An 18,337-nucleotide genomic window follows, 5' to 3' on the forward strand; every position below is an offset into this window, starting at 1 on the left:
CCTTGCCAGGAATGGAGTCTCTTTCAAATAATACTAATGGGAGACCCAGGAAAACAACACAACTCTTAACAGCTGTGCATCATTTCATCCCCAGAGGAAAAAAGTTCTTAGTTATTCTAATTGGGCAAGGAACAAGGGCTGGGATGCCAACTCCTGCTTCATCACGTGAACACAATGACAAGTTATGACACAAAGAATGAATCTAAGGCCAAAGTGGTACATTTTTTTTTTTTTGTTTTAATAAATCAGTCTCTCGGGAAAGCTGGGAACTTGAAGTGTTGTGCTCAGACCAGCTTCTTCCTATACTCTTCCCCTACAGTGTATTTTTTCTTTTTTTCTTAATTCTTCTCACCCCTCCTCCTCCATGTGGTACCAGCTTCAAGCTTACGCAGGAGGCTCTGATCAAGGGCCAATAGAGTTCTGAGCATTCCTGGTCTCAAGTGGATAATACTCATGATCTCAGTATCCTCCATGGAGGGCAGTAGCTGGAGGTAGAATACGCTGCCATTGCATTTCTTTTTGTCTTTTTTTTTAAATACGAGGGTCCTGCTCTCCATGCCCACCCCACCCCACCTTTATATTCAAGCTGCCATGCTGCTGGCCCTGAGTGTCCGTCACAGGCCAAACTCAAGGTGTCATGTGCTTCTCGGGTGCCTGTTTGTGTGCCAAGTAGAGGAATAGGATGCTGGAAAGAGCGCTGACCAGGAAGATCACATCAAACCAGCGATGGTAGAAGTTGAACTGCAGCTCCCCGAGGACTTCAGTGATGATGGTGCGGTACTCCAGAGGCATGCTCATTCGAATCAGCAGCAAAGAAGAGACGAAGTACATGCCCTGGGAGCCAAACAATCCAGAAGACCAGAATGTAGCAGGAGATAGGTCAAAGAAAATTTCACATGTTTAAAGTAGAAAACACATTTCTGGGGCCAGAAAGATAGCACTGCGGGAAAGGCACTTGCCTTGTAGGAGGCTAACCTTGGTCTAATTCCCAACACCACTAATAGATTTCCTGAGTGCAGCCAGGACTGATCCCTTAAGCGCAGAGCCAGGAGTAAGCCCTGAACACCGCTGGGTGTGGCCCTTAGAAACATTACTCTCCTCTCAGTCCTGGCATTCTACCACTGAATATAAAGTCACTTCGTTCAACTTACCATTATTTGTGCTAGTAGCAGGACAATGACATTGGAGGACTTACTGCTGGAGATGGCATAAAAGAACTGCAAGAGAGAGGAGAGATAAATCTATGAGGTGACCTATGAGGTTCATGGGTGACTGTGTCAAGAACATTCAGTAGCCTCATTGACAATTCAAAATTCTTTTCCATGCCTCAATCCCATACAGAACAAGTTATGTGATAAAAGTATCAGAAGAGGCATGGAGTCTGCTGAAAAAGGCCTAGCTGTCACTTTCTCACTGAGTGGCAATTCAACACACTGCCTTATAATAAAAGGGGGTCCTACCACCACCCAACTTTTCAGAAACTATGTGATGCATGGGAAGTTAAATATCAAGCCCCACCCACCACGGCCATCTTTTAGGGAAACAGCTGGTTTCTCTGCCAAGCTCCAATGTCCACCGATGCTTCCCAGGTAGTCTAGTTCTGGCTGATACCTCTGGCATTCTCAGAAAGTGGTGGGGCAGAATCCCTTTTCTGCACAAACTACAGCACCACCACCCCATACCCTCTAACAGAAAAAGCCCAGCCTGGTGACTTAATTGTATCAAATTTTCAAACCACCAAATTTGTGTTAGAGCTATAGATTCTGGACTGTGCAGCATGTGGCTATGTGACACCTCAGTAACTTATAGAAGTGTCACAGGGCATCTGATGGGAAAGTTATAATAGTCATCTACCAAGAGCAGTGAGCCTAAACAGTAACACAGAGGCTCAACTAGCACCAATCACAGCCTAATCTTTAAGAGTCTAACTCTAGTGATGCCCAGGAGAGAAAACAATTTTAAATTGACCTATATTGATCTGAGTTCTGATAATTCCATTTTCGCGCGTGCGTGTGTGTGTGTGTGTGTGTGTGTGGTTTTGTTTTGTTTTTGGGGTCACACCCGGCAGCGCCCAGAGGCTACTCCTGGCTCTACACTCAGAAATCGGCCCCTTGGCAGGCTCCAAGGACCATATGGGATGCTGGGTTCGAACCACCGTCTTTCTGCATGCAAGGCAAACGCCTTGCTGCTATGCTATCTCTCCGGCCCTTGCTTTTGTGTTTTAACGATTAATACAAAGAATATTTGTATTGTATAGAGGCACACTATGGTGGTGGGTGAGAGATTGGGACACTGGTGAAGGGAGGTCATACTGGTGGAACTGGTGTTTGAATATTTCATGTCTGAAAAATTGCATTATGAGCAATTTGGTAAATCCTGGTGTTACAGTAAATATTAGGAAAAACAATAGCAAGACAATAAGAACCACCCCCCTTAAACATTACCCAGGCTATTCCTAGCCCTTGAGAATTGTTAGTAACAATCACTCCTGAGTGATTTCCAGACTTCCCTTGCAAAGTCTTCTCTCCTGTCAGAGAACTCTGAATTTGGAGGCTGCAACAATAGTACAGTGGGTAGGGTGCTTGTTTTATACACATTAGATCTACTTTCAATCCCTGGTACCTCATATGGTACCTCAGGGCCACCAAGAGTGACCCCTGAGCAGTCAAGAGTAAGCTCAGAGCACCACTGGGTTTGCCCCAAAACAACCCCCCCCCCAAGACCCAAAGAACTTTATATTTTGGGGTCACACCCAGTGGCACTCAGGGGTTACTCCCTGGCTCTGTGCTCAGAACTCATTCCTGGCAGGCCCAGGAGACCATATGGGATGATGGAATTCGAACCTGGTCTGTCCTGTGTTGGCAGAATGCAAGGCAAACAACTTACTGCTGTACTATTGCTCTGGCCCCAGAGCAGTAGTTTTTGGATCACAACTGGCAGGGCTCAGGAGTTACTCCTGGCTCTGTGCTCAGAAATGGCTCCTGCAGGCTTGGGGGACCAAATGGGATGCTGGAAATCGAGCTGGGTCTGTCCCAGGTCTGCCACATGTAAAGCAAATGCCCTAATTGCTGTGCTATTGCTCCAGTCCTCAAAGAACTTTAAATTCGGGCCCCGGAGAGATAGCACAGCGGCGTTTGCCTTGCAAGCAGCCGATCCAGGACCAAAGGTGGTTGGTTCGAATCCCGGTGTCCCATATGGTCCCCTGTGCCTGCCAGGAGCTATTTCTGAGCAGACAGCCAGGAGTCACCCCTGAGCATCGCCGGGTGTGGCCCAAAAACCAAAAAAAAAAAAAGAACTTTAAATTCTGAAAACCCTACTCTACTGAGTGGACCTCTACTGAGAGGACTCACCATCACCATCCAACTCTGAAGCCTTCCTCTGTTGATCAGAAGATAGCTGCGATTCTGTCCCCCAACGTCCAGAGCACCTTCACAAGGGGTTCCTCCAGACTCAAATGCTGATCGCATCCAATCCCCCAATACCCAGCTGCTCAGTGCCCACCCCTACATGCCCATTCCAGTCCTCTTCTAGAGGGTCAGGTTATGACCTTTGACGACAAAAATCAAATCCAAGGGGGGCTGGAGCAATGACGAAGTGGTAGGGCATATGCCTTGTATGAGGCTGACCCAGGATGGACCGAGGTTCAATCCCCAGAGTCCAAGCCAGGAGCGATTTCAGCATAGCCTGGAGTAACTGTGTGCCCCCCCCCCCAAAGAAATAAAATCCCAAGTTCAGGCTACTAAGGCCTCTGGTAAATATATGGCCTGACTGGTTTGTAATTTAAACATGGCATCAATTTATGTATTGGCATCACTTCAAATACTAATGTATTTCGTCTTAATACTGCATGTATTCTCAATACTAAATGACTGTTGTTTAAGATTGCAGGAGGCAGACAAGACCACCTATTAGTTGAACTGTTTTGGGTGACAGCATAATTAAACACGAACTCTTTAACATTGTGCTGCAACATACCTTAGTAAGTGTGATCAGTAATCCTCTAATAGATGTGACGATAATTATTCCCACCAAAATGAAGGAAATATGTTGCGACCAGAACTTCACCTGCCACCATAATAGGAAGGGAAAAAAAAAACACATCATGAGATGTTGTTCAGAGAGATATGAAGGTTGAGAAGAGACAGTCTGATCATTCGCATGACTGAAAGGGAACTTCACAAGAACTATTTAATTATAGTGATTTTAAGGAAGGAAATGAGCAGACTAAATCAAGCTTTGAGGCAAGGACAGTGAGTGCAGCACACTCGGGCCCCAGGCACAGGATGTGACTCAGTGGTACAGCACCTGCTTGTACCTTTGTGCCCTCAAAAGTGATCTCTGGCACATTGTGAGTACTGTTTGGCAGCCCTACAGATACCCCTAGTACTACAGCCTGTGTGACTGCTCATGGGTTACAGCCAATGGTGTGACACTGACATTGGAACAATGACACAGTGAAGGGAAAGAAGGTGGGTGGGAAAAAAAGGACTGGAGAGATAAGACATGAGTTAAGCTGCTTGCTTGCATGTAGCTAAGACCAGTTTGATTCCTGGCACTGCCAAGGGTCACTCCTGAGTGGAGCCAGTTTTGGCAGCTCAGTAGATTGTAAGGGGGCAAGAGTGACAATAGTGTGAAAGGCCACTTGCCTTGCACATGGCTGATCCAGGTTTTATTCCTAGCACCCCAGGAGTATTTCTTGAGTACAGAGCCAGAAGTAACTCCTGGGCATTACTAAGTGTGTTACCTAAACAACAAGAATAAAAAACAAACAAAATAAGCCCCCAAACAGACATATAATCAATGTGGTATGTAAAAAAGTAGGAATTAAGAAGAAACTAAGTAGTGACGATCATTTTAATGATGAATGATAGTCACTTGAAACATTTTTCCTTTTTCTTTTTTTTTGGTGTTTGGGCTACACCAGATGACGCTCAGGGATTACTCCTGGCTACGTGCTCAGAAATCGCCCCTGATTTAGGGGACCATATGGATCACCAGGGTTTGAACCCAGGTCCATCCTGGGTCAGCTGCATTGAAGGCAAACACCCTACTGCTGTGTGATGGCTCTGGCCCCAAAACCGTTTTCTTCTTTAAAATAAAAATATATAAAGACAATCTCAGGCCCTCAAGTCTCCTGGAAGGCTTGGGGGACCATATAGAATGCCGGGGATAAAACCAGGGTCGTCCCAGGTTGGCCACATGCAAGGCAAATGCCTTACTGCTGTGCTATCACTCTGGTCCTTGGTTTGTTTTTAGGCCACAGCCAGCAGTGCTCGTGAGTTACTCTTGCCTGACTTGGAGGACCATATAAGAAATTAAAGATCAAACCTGGGAGGCTGTGTGCGAGGCCAAGACCCTACCCACTGTGCTATCACACTGGTCTTATGATAATAAGTTTTTATCCTTCTGAACTGTTTCATAGACTGCAATGAGTTCCTTGATTCAGGTTTAATAAGTCTCTTAAGGGTAGTTTTCATGACTAACATCTAAAAACTATTCTTCAGAATTATGAACAATGGAGCACATACATCTGAACATACAATAAATTATATCTATATTCAGAATTACAGATGGAACATATTAATAAATAGTCTCTGAGAGCACTGATGGTTTTGAAAAGCATTTCTAAAAACAGCCCAGTGAAACATCAAAAAGTGGAAATGACACAAGCAATACTTAACAGTATGATTTACATGACAAATGAAGGAAGGAGAGGCTGTTTCTTTCTGGGAGGAGTCACTCTCACCAAAAACTCAGTTTTTTCCCAAGGAAAGGAACTCAGTCCACTTTGGTTCCTGTCATGTTAGCCAGCATTCAGGGCAACAAGAGGCCTGGCCAGTGGCTAGGGGTCTGGCATAGTTAAATGACTGCCACAAAGACCGGGGGAATGAATTTGGCCCTTTGACCAAAGTGCTGCGCAGTCAACACTTCTAGTGAAAGGTTCTAATACATATCAAGCCTTACAAATTAAGTTATTATATTTAAATTTGGGCAAGAGCATACTTAAGAATCTATAAAACAAATAGGGTGATGATAAAATATTTGGGGCACACGTCATAGGGGCATCTTTAGCTCTAAGTCCATGTTACTTAACAGCAGAACAATGTTATGTAGTAGCGGAGTCTCTCCCCACACACCTGACAGTGCTTAAGGCTTACTCCTGGCTTGGCACGTGAGAATCTCTCCTAGTGGAGCTCACAGGACCAGATGGGATGATAAAATTTGGGATGATCTTGTGCTAGGCACCTGTAAATTTGGTCATTACTAGCTGATTTCTAATAGGAATTAACTGTGAGAGGCGTGGATGAGAGTTGCATCAGAGAAAAGAATCTGAGCATATGGAGGGGAGTGGGAGTCACTGACGGAGGAGCTGGAGGAGTCCTCAGCACCAGCTGTTGCTGTGGCTTTATGCCAGGGGTCTCAAACTCAATTTACCTGTGGGCCGCAGGAGGCAAAGTCGGAGTGATCCTTGAGTGCAAAGTCAGTAGTAAGCCTTGAACATTGGGGTGTGTGACCCAAATAAAACAAAACAAAACAAAACAAGATTCCTCTAGGGCAGGGTCACAAAATGTTGTACGGAGGGCTGTTTGCGGCCCGCAGGAAGAGGAGGAAGAACCAAAGCACAACCCGGCACCTTTGGTTTGGAATTACAGTCTCAATCATTTCAACTGTTTCAGAAAAGACAGAGGTAAACCTGACAAGCCAGGATGATGAGACAATCCTTACATCAAACTGGATCCCCAGATAATTCACAGTGATTTCAATGCCTCTGGTGACTGGATCAGTTTTCCCAACTCGGTCAAAAACAATATTGATGGTTGCCTGCAGAGACAAATATTTTTATGCTCAAGAACTTTAATCATCACTAGTTTATAAAAAGTTATTAAAATAATAAATTAATCGCTGCGATTCATCTTTTAGGTGGATGTTCCTAAAAATGTAGTCCTACTTTTGGTTCATGCCATACATGAGGAATACATTTTTTCTATTCACATACAGGTAAATACAAGCATCTATCTACCCATACCTTCTTTTTTGAAAAGAATTCAAGGGAGGGGACAAGAAAGATAGTACAGGGATTAAGGCATCTGCCCTACATGCATTCAACCCCAGTTCAATCCATACATTGTATATGGACCCCAAGCCCTGCCAGCAGTGATCTGTGAGCTCAGAGCCAAGAGTAAGTCCTGAGCACTAATGTATGTCCCCAAAATTGTCCTCCTACCCCTACCTCCAAATGAAACAATGGGGAAAAGTTCTGGTACGTATTCCCAACTTTATGAGGAACCAGAGGTAAGTCATAGATAAAATCAGTCGGAGAATAAAGGTAATTCCCTGGGGTTACTTTCTGGAATGCTCTAAGAACACTCACTGAAATAAGAGCGTTACAGTTAACAGGCTAGAAAAGGGGATGACTCAGGTGATGAAATGCATCTATTTGGCAGTCCTGTAGCAGTTGAATTTGGCTCCTCACTAAAGCAGTGCTTTCTTCTGAACTATCTGACCTTCAAACAAATCAACAATCAACATTTGTTCAAGATGATCTAAACCTGGGATGAGCAAATGTAAATTATATCAGAGCATTCACAAACAATATATGGATGAATGTACATGATTGTGTTCCAAAAACTTTACAAAAAAAACTAATGGTGCAAGCGTTGAGGAACACGCCTTGTGATGGCTAGTACTGGTTTGGTCACTGTCACCCTAGAGAGCTCCCAGCAATCTTGGGTGTGGCTTTGGAGGCCCCAGGATCCTCTGGCCTATTGATGGCCTATCTTATGACAAAGCACCTGTTTTGCAGGCTAAAGGGTTCAAGTCTGACCCCTGACACTGTTCTACTTGCTCACTGGCCAAATATTTGCAATCTTGATCACCATCACCGCTTCATTCTCAATAAAGGGAAGGAGACAAGGAAAACAAGCACGCTATCACATGAAAAATAACAAACAAAAACGAACAGCTGAAAATAAAATAAAAAAAACATTAACAGGCTACATCTCAAGAAGATCTTTCAGTAGCTTAGCTAGTTGGGCACCCTATGGTGTTCACGTGTCCTCTCCACAGAATAAACCAACATTTAAGTCATCTAAATGGGTATTGGCGGGCCCGGAGAGATAGCGCAGCGGCGTTTGCCTTGCAAGCAGCTGATCCAGGACCAAAGGTGGTTGGTTCGAATCCCGGTGTCCCATATGGTCCCCTGTGCCTGCCAGGAGCTATTTCTGAGCAGACAGCCAGGAGTAACCCCTGAGCACCGCCGGGTGTGACCCCAAAAAAAAATAAAAATAAAAAAATAAATAAATAAATAAATAAATAAATGGGTATTGGCATTACTATAGCATAAGCTGAAGGCCACTAAAGTCAGACCCCCCCATCCATCTAATTGGACAAAATTAAACTGGCAAACCAACTCTTTTTTTTTTTTTTTTTGGCCACACCCGGCAGTGCTCAGGGGTTACTCTTGGCTGTCTGCTCAGAAATAGCTCCTGGCAGGCATGGGAGGGACCATATGGGACACCGGAATTCGAACCAACCACCTTTGGTCCTGGATCGGCTGCTTGCAAGGCAAACGCCGCTGTGCTATCTCTCCGGGCCCACAAATCAACTCTTAGTGTAAAAATAGTTGGCAAGTCACCAAACCAGAATGTCAAACCAGGCTTTTCTGTAATCACACCGAAATCCATTAGTAGTTTCTGATGAGTGAGTTTAGAGGATAATACCCTTAGGAATGGACATGAGGAATAAAACATAAAACAAGGAACAAAAATTCTAAATAGAGAAGATGTACTGCTTTATGGAAATAAACTATAAATTTTATTTTGGTTTTTATTTTATTATTATTTTTTTAGTTTTGGGGTCACATCCAGTGGTGCGCAGGGGTTACTCCTGGCTCTGCAGTCATAAATTGCTCTTGGCAGGTTCGGGGACCATATATGATGCTGGGGATCGAACCTGGGTCTGTCCCGGGTCGGTTGCATGCAAGACAAACACCTTACTGCTGTGCTATTGCTCCAGCCCTTATTTTGGTTCTTTTTTTTTTTTTTTTGGTTTTTGGGCCACACCCGGTAACGCTCAGGGGTTACTCCTGGCTATGTGCTCAGAAGTTGCTCCTGGCTTGGGGGACCATATGGGACACCGGGGGATTGAACCGAGGTCCGTCCAAGGCTAGCGCAGGCAAGGCAGGCACCTTACCTTTAGCGCCACCGCCCGGTCCCTTATTTTGGTTCTTAATTAAATTTATTTTTTTTTTTGGACCACACCAGGCTATTTATGGCTCTGCACTCTGGAGTCCTTCTGAAAAGCTCAGGGAACCATATGAGATACTGGTGTCATTCCTGGTAGTGTTCAGGGAACCTTATGGGGTGCTGGGTCACACCCAACAGGACTAAGCCAGACTAGATTTTGCAGCAAGCACTCTAAGGTCTGTGCTTTCTGAAGCCCTGAACGTAGGTTACAGAAAGACCAGGTGATTTCTATTTTGATCTAACGGTACTTAATGGGAAACTTTGAAATCTTTCATTAATTGACTTGATAGTACAGTGGTAAGGTGTTTGCCTTACACAAAGCCAACACAGGAAGGGCCCGGTTCGAATCCCAGCATCCCTTATGTTCCCCCGAGCCTGCCAGGAGTGACTTCTGAGTGCAGAGCCAGGAGTAATCCCTGAGTGCTGTTGGGTGTGACCCCCTCCCAAATTTTCATCTTCCTTTCACATAAGCACATTCTTAGTAATTTCTGACAGTAGGAAAATTAAAACCTCTTTTTCTAAGCAGAAATAACAGTGGAATTCAGCTGACTCAATTTGGCTTGGAATTTAGTTTGATGTTTCAATCCAATTCACTATCTTCTCTCCACCTTTACTCAAAAAACAGGTCAACCATGACAGTTAAAATGAATATACTTACCATGAAAATTTTCCAAACGCAGTAAATCGAGAAAAAGTAACCCAGAAAATTAAAATATTTCCCTTTGAAAGTTTTGGAGTATTCTATTCTTTCCTAAAGAAAACAAAATACAAAGCCTAGTTAGTCTCAGTAAACTTTTTATACTAAAAACATTCCCGATTCTGACTGGAGTGAAAACATAGCAGGTAGAGTGTTTGCCTTGCATGTGGCTGATCCGAGTTCAATCCCTGGCATCCCATATGGTCCCCTGAGCTTGCGAGGAGTGATTACTGAGCCAGAGTCAAGAGTAATCCCTGTGGGCTGGCAGGTGTGGCCCAAAAACCAAAACAACAACAACAACAACAACAAAAACATTCCTTGCTTCTATGAGTTACTATTTAGGTTGATTAAAAAAATTAATTACAGGCCAGAGCAATAGTACATTTATCTTGAATACAGCCAACCCCAGTTCAATCTCCAGCATCCCATATGGCCCTCGGAGTCTGCCAGGAGTGATTTCTAAGTGTAGAGCCAGAAATAAACCCTGACTATCAGTCGGGTATGGTAGCCCCAACCTCGTGCCCTCCTTCCCCAACCAAAGACCCAGTGAAAGTACAGTGAAAGACCTGCTAAGAATAACCGAAATAGTGGCAACATCTACTGACTGCTTGCTTTAAGTCAAAAAGCCAGGGCAGGGGCCGGAGAGATAGCATGGAGGTAATGCGTTTGCCTTTCATGCAGGAGGTCATCGGTTCGAATCCGGCATCCCATATGGTCCCCCGTGCCTGCCAGGAACAATTTCTGAGCCTGGAGCCAGGAATAATCCCTGAGCACTGCCGGGTGTGACCCAAAAACCAAAAAAAAAAAAAAAAACCAAAAAAAAAAAAAAAAAAAAAAAACCAAAAAAAAAGCCAGGGCAAACAAAATAAAATGCATTACTGATGCGATTCTTTTGAACAAGTCTTTTTTTTTTCTTTCTTGGTGCTAGGAATCAAATCCTCAGTTCCTAACACAAGAAGCATGTGCTCTCTCAGTTTTAGCTCTGGCCTTACCAACATTCATGGTACTTCTATAATTTTACAAATAAGAAAACCAAGGCTAAGTTAGAGTTTGAATATTCTGTCCACAATCATGTACGTAGCTCCCGAGTAGAGGAATGAACCCTGAATCAACATCTCTGTGGAAGTATCCTCAAAAAGAATAAAAACCACCACCACCACCACCTCATAGATTTGCATATTTAATTATACTGCATATTATATGTAAATTAGAAAAGGTTCTTTTAGTCAGACACTTCTTGATCTGGATCCTTATAAAACATTACCTTTTTTTTTTTTTTTTTTAATTTTTTGGTGTTTGGGTCATACCCAGCAGCGCTCAGAAGTTACTCCTGGCTCTCTGCTCAGAAATTGCGCCTGGCAGGCTTGGGGGACCATATGGGATACTGGGAATCGAACCACTGTCCTTCCGCATGCAAGGCAAACGCCCTACCTCCATGCTATCTTTCCGGCCCCCAAAACATTACCTTTTAAAATGGCAGATAAGGCCAGGGAAATGGTATAGAGGTTTAGGCATCTGCCTTGCATGTAGCATCAGAATACCAAAAACCAACAAATAAAAGGTTATGTAGGTGTCTACTGTTCTACTTTTTTTTTGGTTTGTTTTTGGGCCACATCTGGCAGTGCTAAGAGCTTATTCCTAGCTCAAAAATGGCTCCTGGCAAAACTTGAGGGACCACATGGAGTGCCAAGAACAAAACCCAGGTTGGCTGTGAGCAAGACAAACACTTTCTCTGCAGTGCTATCACTCTGGCCCTGTTCTACAGTTTTTTTTTTTTTAACTTGTAAGAGGAAAAAAAGCAATTAGAGGAGTTAGCATTTGTTATCTTTCAATTTAATCTTATTTTATTGAAGACCATACTACCAGTGCTTGGGGTTACTGCTGAGTATAGGGGTATTGGAGGTATGTGTGGGGAATGTGGTGTCAGGTACTGGAGGGAGGACCATGTCCATAGAAGGCATGTACTTTGCCACTGGGCCTTATTTCCAGTTGCTGAAAGTTTCTTCTAGCTGTTTCTGTGATAGAGTATTTCATGAAGTATTCTGCTAATGGCAGGACAACGTCCTGAAGATTTACTCTCATCACTAATATTGCATGGCTAGTATTAATGCAAGAGGCATTGCTTGGTCATATAAAATACTAAACAACAATTTAATCTCTTTAATCAGATTGGAAAAACCATACTTCCACTTCCTTGCTCTGTACCTTGGTAGCATAGAGATCAGCTGTTTCCAGAAAAAGCTGCCTGCTTAGCTCTTCCAATGCATCCACTTCCTGCTGAATAAGTGTCAGATCTGGTAGAAAAAGGGCATTAAGGTATAAATCGGGTAGAAGATTCAAATAATAGCAATAAAGATAGCTAAGATTGGGGCAGGGCGGTGGCGCTAGAGGTAAGGTGCCTGCCTTGCCTGCGCTAGCCTAGGACGGACCGCGGTTCGATCCCCCGGCGTCCCATATGGTCCCCCAAGCCAGGAGCGACTTCTGAGCACATAGCCAGGAGTAACCCCTGAGCGTCACTGGGTGTGGCCCAAAAACAAAACAAAACAAAACAAAAGATAGCTAAGATTTTGGTTATTTTCCTATAGTGAATCCTAGGAAATGCCTATACTTTCAATTTCCTGTTACCTAGGTAGGAATGCTATTCAATTTTTTTTTTGTCATACCTAGTGACACTCAGGGGTTACTCTGCGATCAGAAATTGCTCCTGGCAGGCATGGCACGGAAAACCATATGGGATGCTGGGAATCAAACCAGGGTACTTTCCTGGGTTGGCCGAGTACAAGGCAAATGCCCAACTGCTGTGCTATTGCTCTGGCCTCTAGGAATGCTGATTCAGAACAGCTTCCTGGTAGCAACCAAGGTACCATATGGAGTGCCGGGGATTGAACCTTCTACAGGGCCATATGCAAGGCAAGTGCCCCACTAGCTGTTCTATCTCTCCAGCCAACGTTTTATAAATTTCTAAAGAGTAAAATCAGTAAATACACCATCTTCTAGAGAATCTGCTTCTTCCCTGACTGTTGCAAAGTGTCTTGAGAGAGGCTATACTCTGAATACCACTTATCTGTTTGCACTAAACCTGGAAATAGGAGACAAGCAAAATATTGCTTGATTCAAGTAACCTAAATTCATTCTTTCTCTGCTTTTCTTTCTTTCTTTTTTTTGGTGGTTTTTGGGTCACACCCGGCAGTGCTCAGGGGTTACTCCTGGCTCCATGCTCAGAAATTGCTCCTGGCAGGCACGGGGGACCATATGGGATGCCGGGATTCGAACCGATGACCTTCTGCATGAAAGGCAAACGCCTTACCTCCATGCTATCTCTCCGGCCCCCTTTCTCTGCTTTTCTAAAGTCACTTTCTTTTTTTCTAACACTTTGTGTTTGCTTTTTTGGGCTATACCCAGTGGTGTTCCTGGTGTGCTCAGGAGTGACCTTGGCTGTGGTCAGGGGACTCTCTGTGTCGAGGATCCCTGCTGTCAGCTGCAAGCAAGGCAAGTGCCTTATCTCTGTTCAGTGTCTTTGGCCTCTTTTGTCTAATTTTTTTGTTTGTTTGTTTGTTTTTGGGTCACACTCAGCAGTGCTCAGGGGTTCCTCCTGGCTCCATGCTCAGCAATTGCTCCTGGCAGGCTCGGGGGACCATATGAGATGCCGGGATTCGAACCACCGACCTTCTACATGCAAGGCAAATGCCTTACCTCCATGCTATCTCTCCGGCCCCTCTTTTGTCTAATTCTTATCAGCACTCAAGACTACAAGATTGTGCCATATGTTTCAGACTGTAGTCTTTTTCATCTGACTGAAGTAAAAGGAAACTTGAATTTTTTCAGGCCAGAGAAGAAAACAGGAAACGGATGCACTCAAGTTAGACCCCAACTTCCATTTGATACTCTACTAGCCACAGAGAGTCACTTAGTTTGAGAGTGAGTTTAAAACTGACATCATTACCTACTGGGCTAGAGAGACAGCACATCGTAAGGTGTTTGCCTTGCACACAGTTGATTCGAACAGAGGGTGGTTTGAATCCTGGCATCCCATATGGTCCCCTGAGCCTGCCAGGAGCAATTTCTGAGCAGAGAGGCAGGAGTAACCCGAGTGCTGCCGGGTGTGACCCAAAAGCAAAAAACAAACAAAAAACACACACAACCCCCCCCCCCAAATACAAAGAAACCAAACAAACAAAAAAAAACAAAACCTGACATCAGTGTAACTAAAAATAAGCCATTAATCCAATCTTGGTTCTTTAAATCAAGAATTCTCTAAACTAAATGCTCAAACTTGGCTTAGAAATGATTTTGAAAGGAGCTTGCTAATGTTATAGAGACATAATGTTTAGGGATAGTTTGAGGGGTGGGCTCAGGAGTGCTCAGGAGATCTGGGAGTCCCTCCTGATGATATTAGACTCTGGCTGAGTGAATCTGAAGTCCTCTACCACGATTAGCAGATTAGCAATGCTGTGAGCTACCAGGTCCAGCCAGGGACTAGGTGATCCAGTACTGAAGTAGGCCTCCACTTGCCATCCATAGACTCCATTCCAGCCCTTTGGGGACCCTTGCTGGTAGGAGATAGTTTGAAAAACAAACAAACAAAGAACAAAAACAAACAAACAAAAAAAACCAAGAGACTGTAGCTACAGCCTCATTTTTGCTACAAAGCCCAGCATGACCTAACTTCTCTGTCTATTCTCTAATCTCTAAAGTGGAAATCTGCCTTGGTAGGTAGGAGTCCTGTGGCCCAAAGACAATGATTCCATGATCCTCTCTGTTGATGGAGACAGTGTTGTACATTTTCTAGGCAGCTCAGCCACCTAGGATAGGATGCAGTTGTGTAACCCTCAGAAGGTTTGAGGCCAATTTTACTTTCTTCTGCCCTTGGCCCAATGTTACATTTGGGGGAGGAGGGTTGGGGCCACACCTTGCAGCACTCAGGGTTACTCCTATCTGTGCTCAGAAATCGCTCCTGGCAGGCTGGGGGGAACCATATGGGATGCCAGGGATCGAACCTGGGTCGGCCAAGTACAAGGCAAATGCTCTACCTATCCGGCTTCCCAAAGTTATTTATTTTTTTTTGCCTTGGAAAAAAAAAAGAATCACACAAAGGGATAAAGGATACTTTCACTTCCTGGGGTTGAAGTGGTGACGCTTTTTATCATCCCCCAAAATCCTGAAGGCTTGTTATGCACATCGCCCTTCTGGAACATAGTTCTCCGTGTCATGGCCATCCTGGAAGAAATTAAACCATGAAATCTCAGCAAGAAAGCACGACATTTTGGTCCAATCATCTACTTTGCTTGTTTTGTTCTGTTTTGGTTTTAGGTCACATCTAACAGTACTCAGGACCTATTTATGGCTCTGCTAAGGGGTCATTCTTGGTGGGGCTTGGTCCTGGGGATTTGTACGGAGTCAGCATGTACAAGGCAGACATTTTAGCTCTTGTACTATTTATCTCTCTAGCCTTACTGCATTTTAAGAACCTGTACTAATATTCACTCATGTAAAAGAAAAAAACGATGGATTAAAATAAACAAAATTTGTAAAAATGCAGTTATCAGCCCCTTTAAAAAAAATTGTGGCAGGGCCTGGAGAGATAGCACAGCGGCTTTGCCTTGCAAGCAGCTGATCCAGGACCAAAGGTGGTTGGTTCGAGTCCCGGTGTCCCATATGGTCCCCCGTGCCTGCCAGGAGACAGGGGTTAGTCCTGAGCAGACAGCCAGGAGCATCGCCGGGTGTGGCCCAAAAACTAAAAAAAAAAAAAAAAAAAAAAAAAAATTGTGGCCACACTGCAGTGCATAGGAGCCTATCTTAACTCTGTGCTCTGGACAGTGAAGTCCAGACGAGTGCCTTCGCCCTGTCCTATCTTTCTGGCCATCAAGGATGAGTTTTCATGGGGCCGGGAAGGTGGCGCTAGAGGTAAGGTGTCTGCCTTACAAGCACTAGCGTAGGACGGACTGCGGTTCGATCCCCCGGCGTCCCATATGGTCTCCCCAAGCCAGGGGCAATTTCTGAGCTCATAGCCAGGAGTAACCCCTGAGCGTCAAACGGGTGTGGCCCAAAAACCAAAAAAAAAAAAAAAAAAAAAAAAAAAAAGGATGAGTTTTTTATGTGACATTAGCTTGCCTTTTCTTCTTGCTTATGATCATGTCAATGGTCTGGAGCAATCGCCGTTCCAGGGCGAGGATATCGGTGTCAGTCACGTTCCTATAATAAGAACAAACAGAACAGCTACATTTTGGAGTCCAAGCCTTGTGCACAATACAATTGGAGAAACACACAACCTCGATTTGTTACTCAGTAACTCAGAATTTGTCATTTTCTAGGGAATATGAAAACCACAATAAAAGATTGGTTTTACCAATAGAGTTTAACAGATTTAGGGGTGAGTAAAGCTAAGACTTCTAGGGTGTAAGTGAGAGGCAGCTAACTCTCTGCTCTCTGCCAGACTTTCTTTACTTTTTTTTTTTTTTTTTCTTTTTTGTTTTTTTTTTTTCTTTTTTTCGTTTTAGTCTTGGAGTCACACCTGGCAGTGCTCAGGGATCATTCCTGGCTCTATGCTCAGAAATCGCTCCTGGCAGGCTCAGGGGACCATATGGGATGCTGGGATTTGAAACACCGACCTTCTGCATGCAAGGCAAATGTCCTACCTCCATGTTATTTCTCTGGCCCCTTTCTTTGCTTTTTCCAGTCAGACCTGTGTAAGCACACATTTTAATCTGGCATTTTGACTCTGCTGCTCTAAATTTGGGAGACACTGATTTCTGAGGCTGGAATTAGTTCACACTGTTCACTGGAAAAGGCTTTAAGAGGAGGAGGTATGGAGGGAGTGGAAAGGGTCAGACTAAAACTGCCGTCTTAAAACTAAATGTAGGACAAATAATAAGGGCAAGCAATATAAATGGTAAAGGCTTATTTAGAAAGAATCTTAGGTCAATGCCTACCAGGACAAAAGCAAACAAAAAGTCAGTGGCTCTAATACCTAAGGAATGGCTGTGGCACAAAGTGACCATTATTAAAAAGAAATGGGAGGAGGGGAGTAAAGCAAGAAGATGCCCGTTACCTGAGGAAGTAGGACATGTACGTGTAAGGGCAGTTGACAGCACCGAATCCAGAAAGAAGTGCCATGAGAGTCACCCCAATCACACCGACCCGGCTGATAAGCTGCTCTATGGATAAGATCCCTAAAAACATCAAAGGCACCATCAAAAGTGTGCAAAAGCTCACTCCACATATGCAACAATGAAGGAACAGAGAGATTATGAACAAAAGAAAGCCACATAACTCTTCACCAGCAGCCAGGATTCCAATATAGTCAAGCTCCAAAGCTGGGGACTTATAACTCTCACTTGAACATGACCATGAACTTTCTTCTAATTTCAAAATTCAGCAACATCTTCAGTTCTTGTTTTATTGATTTTTTTTGACTCTATTGCCTTTGAGCCAGAGATATGGCACACTGGATAGGGTGTTCGCCTTGTATGCAGCCAATCAGGGTTTGATCTTTTGCACACCACCTGGTTCCCTGATCCTGTCATAATGATTCCTGAGCACAGAGCCAGGAATAACCCCTGAGCACTGACAGGTGTGGCTTCCCCACCATGAACAAACAAAAAAATTATTTCCTCTATTGGCTTCCTTACCATCATTTCTCTGAATTTTCTCCTTTAGTTTTCTAGTTGCCTTCCATCCCTTTCCTCTTTTGGGGCTACAACTGCCAGTGCTAAGGGGTGGGGGTTAATCTTGGCTCTGTGCTCAGGAATTACTCCTAGAGGACTCGGGGATCATACGAGATACCAAGGATCGAACCTGGGATGGCCACATGCAAGGCAAATGCCCTACCAGCTGTGCTATTGTTTTGGCCCCTCAAGTTGCCTTGTCTGCTCTACTTTTTGCTCTGCTGAATTTTCTTTCACTGCAGTCTATATATTTTCCTTTGGATGATCTCACTAGTTTCCTTAGGTTCACAGCATGACATTTTAGTTGGTGATGTTGACTCTTTTAGATTAACCTCTAGGACGAATGACATATCCAAAATTTCCTCTTAATTCCTGAAATGTCTCCTGTCAACTTTCTAGTAAACATCTCTGGGTTGTGTATTAGCAACACAAATTTAACATAACCCAAGTTGAAATGATCTTTCTTTCATACCATCTGGCTTAGAAAATAACATCATCACCCTCTTAGTCACTACAATGAAACTATTTTACCACGTTTCCAATCTGTCCTGTACTGAGCCTAAAAGACAAGGTCTTTTCTACTTTAAAATAGCTCTGTGTTTTCTTACTGGTCCATTACTGGTATTGCCTTTTAGATCACAACCTACATATCAGTCCCTCAGCAAGGGAGTCCCTGCATCAAATGGAGTCACCTCTGCTGAATTTCTTTCTTTCTTTCTTTCTTTTTTTTT

The 18,337-nt window shown here is 43.9% G+C and overlaps 1 protein-coding gene across 2 annotated transcripts in view; it reads right to left on the reverse strand.

The window, feature by feature from the left end:
- Positions 1 to 272: 272 nt before the first annotated feature.
- LOC126020724 (Golgi pH regulator) overlaps positions 273 to 18,337 on the reverse strand; it is a 33,568-nt gene continuing 15,503 nt past the window's right edge. Inside the window, exons 6-14 of one of the 2 annotated variants that reach the window (XM_049782275.1) lie at positions 16,991 to 17,111; positions 16,054 to 16,134; positions 15,050 to 15,159; positions 12,148 to 12,236; positions 9,904 to 9,996; positions 6,727 to 6,822; positions 3,976 to 4,065; positions 1,152 to 1,217; positions 273 to 834 (exon numbers count right to left, since the gene is read on the reverse strand). In XM_049782275.1, coding sequence (XP_049638232.1) covers positions 628 to 834; positions 1,152 to 1,217; positions 3,976 to 4,065; positions 6,727 to 6,822; positions 9,904 to 9,996; positions 12,148 to 12,236; positions 15,050 to 15,159; positions 16,054 to 16,134; positions 16,991 to 17,111 — 953 coding nt within the window. In that variant the 3' untranslated portion in view covers positions 273 to 627. The remainder of the gene's footprint in view (positions 835 to 1,151; positions 1,218 to 3,975; positions 4,066 to 6,726; positions 6,823 to 9,903; positions 9,997 to 12,147; positions 12,237 to 15,049; positions 15,160 to 16,053; positions 16,135 to 16,990; positions 17,112 to 18,337) is intronic. The other variant, XM_049782276.1, reaches the window with a different exon arrangement.

Source organism: Suncus etruscus, chromosome 10 (genome assembly GCF_024139225.1).
Source record: "Suncus etruscus isolate mSunEtr1 chromosome 10, mSunEtr1.pri.cur, whole genome shotgun sequence".
Lineage (NCBI taxonomy): Eukaryota > Metazoa > Chordata > Mammalia > Eulipotyphla > Soricidae > Suncus > Suncus etruscus.